The sequence below is a fragment of the Limulus polyphemus genome, unplaced genomic scaffold, assembly GCF_000517525.1.
Source record: "Limulus polyphemus unplaced genomic scaffold, Limulus_polyphemus-2.1.2 Scaffold3009, whole genome shotgun sequence".
Classification (NCBI taxonomy): Eukaryota; Metazoa; Arthropoda; class Merostomata; order Xiphosura; family Limulidae; genus Limulus; species Limulus polyphemus.
The window spans coordinates 120,581-126,692 of NW_013668619.1; the positions used below are offsets into that span (position 1 = coordinate 120,581).

The 6,112-nt window shown below is 30.7% G+C and overlaps 1 protein-coding gene across 1 annotated transcript in view; it reads right to left on the bottom strand.

Moving 5' to 3' along the window:
* LOC106468443 (myosin heavy chain, non-muscle-like) overlaps nt 1-6,112 on the bottom strand; it is a gene marked incomplete at its 5' end in the record, with an annotated part of 51,880 nt that overhangs the window by 34,114 nt on the left and 11,654 nt on the right. Inside the window, 5 exons of the mRNA XM_022396778.1 lie at nt 1,415-1,558; nt 2,390-2,488; nt 2,702-2,765; nt 3,742-3,834; nt 5,999-6,025. Coding sequence (XP_022252486.1) covers nt 1,415-1,558; nt 2,390-2,488; nt 2,702-2,765; nt 3,742-3,834; nt 5,999-6,025 — 427 coding nt within the window. The remainder of the gene's footprint in view (nt 1-1,414; nt 1,559-2,389; nt 2,489-2,701; nt 2,766-3,741; nt 3,835-5,998; nt 6,026-6,112) is intronic.

Below are 6,112 nucleotides of genomic sequence, written 5' to 3' on the forward strand. Positions count from 1 at the left end.
CAACAGTGGTTACATTTGCTGAAGATTATAACAACACGTAACTTTCAGCAGAAACCATGATCTCTAGTAAGTCCATTTAACTTCTCTACTGATTATTAAGATGGTATTTTAATGAAAATTATGGTTACAAGTGGTTTTTTTCATACATCGTGTGTGTGTATAAACATATATAACTATCAAAACTTGTATTCCAATTTCAATGACAGAAAATGCTATGAGTCTAATTCATGGTTAAGGGTGGGGTGCTTGTCTGTACAGTTTAGAAAAATGACAAGGCAAGTACTACCACCCCATAGTATACCCTGCTGTATATCAGTTAGATTAATGACTTGTAATATATAGAAAAGCCAGTGCGTTTTGGTAACAATGGCTTTTATGTCATGTTGCTTAGCAACAAAAGTATAACCTTATACAGTTGTTAGTCTATGTACTGAAAGTATAAAATGAAATGTATAAAGAACAAAACTGGAAAAATGGTTGTTGATTTTTTAATTTAGAGTCTCCGTCAATTAAAGAGGTTTGTTATTTATTAAAGACATTGGGGATATAACAGAAAATAGCTTAATTCAGAAACAATTTAAGTTTAAAATTGGATCAATATTTTTACTTTCATGATACATTTTATGCACTTGTCTCTAGGCTAGGTTATCTCACACCATGTCTTTACTTTAGGCTTATTTATTAACTTCTTTAAATCATATCAACATTCACTACACTTACAAGGTTTCACAACAACCCCTTCATGTCCCCCTTGCTAAAATAGGTTCAAAATACACACACTGACATAGTCATATAGAATATATCACCCTAATAACCCCGAGCAAAGCCGGGGTACTTGCGCTAGTAATATATATAATACCAATAATTACAAAAAAATTCCAGGAAAACTACATTCGTGTGAATCTTTCATAAAAATGTGCTGTAATATAATTTATTAACTAATGCACAGTAATGTGCAATAAGGGTGAATATGAGCTAATTTTGGTTACCGTTTCAAGAACCCTCCCCCCCAAATAAGTGGATACCCTGCAATAACACACATGGTTCTTTGTGTATTATATGAAACATTAACTGGATCTTATTAAACCAAAGATCCTATGGAACTTTTATTGAAGTTCCTGATTTCATTGTGTATCACCGTTTCATAAGACTTGTTTGTGTACAACAGTTTGCGAGATTCATACAGCCCTACTCTGATATAATGGAGCCGTTTTTCAGAAATAATTTTGAACTACAACAAAACATCTGTGTTTGAGGTTATGTACACGAATCAGTTAAAATTAAAACAATTCCCACATAAAAATAAATACCCCAGGAAATGAGAAAAACAAATCGAAAATATGACTAATAAAATTTAAAAAAAAAGACTCAGTTATTATTTATCACCTTATTAATCTGGCCACACTAAACTCACCATTGATGTCATCTGGATTAAACCCCATGATATCCATTGCTTTAACTGTGTTCTTGTACTCTGTTAAATCATCAATCCCAGAAACTGGAACATTCCCATATGTAAGAAATGTGTAGCTTTTAAGATCTTCAAGAAGGTATTCTTCTGTAGACAAAAAAAAATTGCAACAACTAATGTAAAAAAGAAAGTCATGTTAATAAAATAATAAACAAGAGTTAGTTTCTGTTTTAGAAAAAACGTTTTATACAAATACAATCAACGTAAAAATGATCATTTTAATAAAATAATAAACAAGAGTTAGTTTCTGTTTTAGAAAAAACGTTTTATACAAATACAATCAACGTAAAAATGATCATTTTAATAAAATAATTAACCAGTTAGTTTCTGTTTAAGAAAAAACATTTCATACAAATACAATCAACGTAAAAATGATCATTTTAATAAAATAATTAACCAGTTAGTTTCTGTTTAAGAAAAAACATTTCATACAAATACAATCAACGTAAAAAATAAAGTCATTTTAATAAAATAATAAACCAGTTAGTTTCTGTTTAAGAAAAAACGTTTTATACAAATACAATCAACGTAAAAAATGGTCATTTTAATAAAATAATAAACCAGTTAGTTTCTGTTTAAGAAAAAACGTTTCATACAAATACAATCAACGTAAAAAATGGTCATTTCAATAAAATAAAAAACAAGAGTTAGTTTCTGTTTAAGAAAAAACGTTTCATACAAATACAATCAACGTAAAAAATGGTCATTTCAATAAAATAATAAACCAGTTAGTTTCTGTTTAAGAAAAAACGTTTTATACAAATATATGCATAAAATATTATTTCAATATCCGTCAAAAAAACATTACAAGATGAAATATCTTCCGTACTGCTATTTATGTAATGTATAGAAAAACAGCATTAAAACTTTCTGTAAGTACAACTCTAATTACGTTGAAAAAGTCTGAAATAAAATTACTTTTTTGTTCTGGTGAGGCTCCAATAAGAAAGTGGTAGAAAATATGAAAGGACCGCTCATCCTTTGCCTGACGAACAGCACGTGACTTTTCTAGTAAATCTGTTATACTGGTTTAGAATAAATCACATAAAATTTTTCACCTGATCAGTAATGACAAGTCATTCTCTTTCAGTCTGAGAACTGATATGCTTTCATTATGAAAACGTATCTTTATAAAAGTTTTTACAGAATCTACTATAATAAAGCAAAAAAACAGGGTAAATTAGATGTATCCTAACCACGAGTTGGTAAACAGCTTTAACTAAAGGATACAAGTTTCAATGTTGGCTCCGGCAATATATCCCGAGGCATCAAAGTTTATACGAATAAACTTTCCCTAAAATTATAAAATAACTCTTGTTATCATTGAAATAAAACAAAATTATGAGAGGGAAAAAAAAAAGGGCTATTAAGATTGCAAAGAAAGTTTTGTATTTCAAGAACTCTTTCAATTTGGAAGGTAACTGGAAAGTTATTTAGAAATCTCTTATTCAGGGACTTATAAGAGGGTGGTTCATGTTTGTAGTACTCCATTATATGGAGAATATATCAAATAATATCAAGTGGTAAAAGTAACTTGAATTTCTTACCAGTGTACCATAACAGTGTTGGTAATTTCCAAATTTTAAACACCTCTTGTTTGTTTACGCAGACCACAGGCTTCGAGAATTTGAACATTAACACTAACAGCTATTACACTTAAGAGAAAAAAAATAAAGGTTCATTGAAGTTTGATTTGGAAACATAGTTAAAGTTGAAATGTAATCAGAGAAAATAGTAACTACATCACATGAGCACATCTCATCTGATAGGAAGTACAGCCTGAAGCACAATATTGTAACATGACATTCAATGATATTGGTAAAAATAAGTTGAAACATAAAATGACCTTGAGGGAATAATTTGTTGGTATGATGTACCTACCAGTACTAAAACTTATGGAACAGACAGGCTTACTTTCAACACTGATACCACACGTTATACCATTACTTAACAATTTCCCCATCCGTTATATACTTTGAAAACAGACTGATAAATGACGGTTTGGAAGCCAAACTATCATGAGAAATATTTGATATATTATACAAGAGACAAACAATATCGCTACTTCAATATATACGCAAGTGATTAATAATAAACATTACAACAAATGGTAATATTGTACAATTTTAACTGAAATAATTTCCTTGTTCCACAATTATTATTATCAGCTTTAAGCTGCAGTAAAAAATCAACAGTAACCTAGTTAAATACCAGTTACAATACTTCCCACAAATTTCCTTCAAAATAACCAGTGTGGTGTCATCACTTACAAATCGTGAGGAGTTGTCGTTTTTGACGGTTTTGGCATTTCCAAATGCTTCCAGAATCGGGTTAGCTTGCAAGAGTTGCTGCTCCAGTTCCCCCTAGTGTTAGAATGACACGTAACAGTTTACATAAAAACCTTACAGTCAGTTAGCATGCACAAGGATAGTTTCATATAAATACTTTACACAGAGGATCTCCATGTAACTAAATTACAAATGCTACACTTAAAGTTTATCTAACACATAAACATGTTTAGTAATGACACGTAACAGTTTACATAAAAACCTTACAGTCAGTTAGCATGCACAAGGATAGTTTCATATAAATATTTTACACAGAGGACCTCCATGTAACCAAATTACAAATGCTACACTTAAAGTTTATCTAACACATAAACATGTTTAGTAAAATTTCTCATGAACAGAGAGTTGTGACAATTAAAATGATAAAACAAATTGATTAAGGTTGAGAAAATTAAAGAACATCGTTAAAAACTACCTATACCAAAGACTAGCTCAGTCCGTTAACATGAGGGAAAGTAGAAAAATTCAAAGAATTTCATAAACAGATTTTAAAACTTTGGCTTTTAAAGATGAGATGATTAATAAATGTCAATAATTACTTAGCCCACAGACCAAATGAGCCTGTTAACACGTGGAAAAGTATGACAATACAAAAATTCATAAACAGATTTAGAACTTGAGTTGCATGTTATGTTTTAACCCTTAAAATTATTAATGGAATTTTTTTATAACAACACTAAAATAAACTTGATTTCAATAAGATGATATCACTTAGAAACATAATATACAACAAGACATCAATAGTTACAAGAGGTACATAAAAGAATAGGCTTGTACCGATTTAAATCTAATAATAGTTGTGACTTTCACTGTAAAGATTATGGATCCCCGAGATTCATTTTACCAGATGAAACTAAATTCAAATTATTTGACAAGAATCAAAATTAGGTTGTTTGACAACAGAGAGAAGAATGGCATCGTGGTCAATACACAACCTCTACAGTGAAGCATTCTGGGATATCAATATAAGTGTGTGGTGTATCTCGGCCAATCATGTTAGAAACCTATACAAAATGGATGGCACCCTAACTGCTGACAGGTACAAGAATTACTGGGCAAGGATTCATCTTGCAGCAAATGTGATGAGACTATGCCTAGATGGAAGAAGAGCCCAATGGAACATTAAAACAAAATGGTTTGGCTTGTACAAAAGTCCTGATATAAATGGTTCGAAGACTGTATTGACTTACATAGAAACCAAGCAGATCCATAGGTAATACAGAAAAGTTGGAATAAATTTTACAATAACACAATGATTGACTTACAGTTTATTTTTAGATAAACACAAAACTACACAATAGATTATCTGTGCTGTGCACACCAAGGATATCAAAATTTGGATTTTGGTGTTACAAGTCTTCAGACTGACAACTGGGGGGCAAAAAGGGGTATACTACTCTTTTTAAAGTAAATACAAAATATTTGTGAATTGTATTAATGATAAGACTTGTCTGTGTATCACCTATGGGTTTCTGTAATTATCTTTAATACTATACGTGATTTTCATGGGATTTAACTAATTAGGGAAAGCGAATTATAATTTAAGAAAAATAAGTTGTTTTTTATGTATTCCTATTCTCAACTGTTTTTATTTCTACTTCTATACACTAGCATAAAATTAATAATATAGTATCTTTTAATTTATAACTACGTTCAGCAATACTGTGGACTGACAGTTTCCAATTCTAGCATTAATAGTTCAAAAGATCCCAATAGATGACGCCACAATTGCAGCCAAAGGAAGCTATTGTATTAGCATACAATTGAAAATGTATCAAAAAATAATTTTTATACTGTATGTAGATCATAACAATTACACAAGTACAGAGAAATGTGTATTACTTTCAGTCACAAAGCCTATTCAAATGTGTACCAATAAACAAAATATCTAGATATTTACAAGCCCAATACAATGTCTAGATACTTACAAGCCCGATACAATGTCTAGATACTTACAAACCAGATACAATGTCTAGATACTTACAAGCCCGATACAATGTCTAGATACTTACAAGCCCGATACAATGTGTAGATACTTACAAGCCCAATACGGTGTCTAGATACTTACAAGCCCAATACAATGTCTAGATACTTACAAACCAATACAATGTCTAGATACTTACAAGCCTGATACAATGTCTAGATACTTACAAGCCTGATACAATGTCCAGATACTTACAAACACAGCAGCTGGTAAGGGATGACTCTGACAGGAGACACAATGTGCAAGGATACTTACAAACCCAATACAAACAATGTCCAGATACTTACAAACACAGCAGCTGGTAAGGGA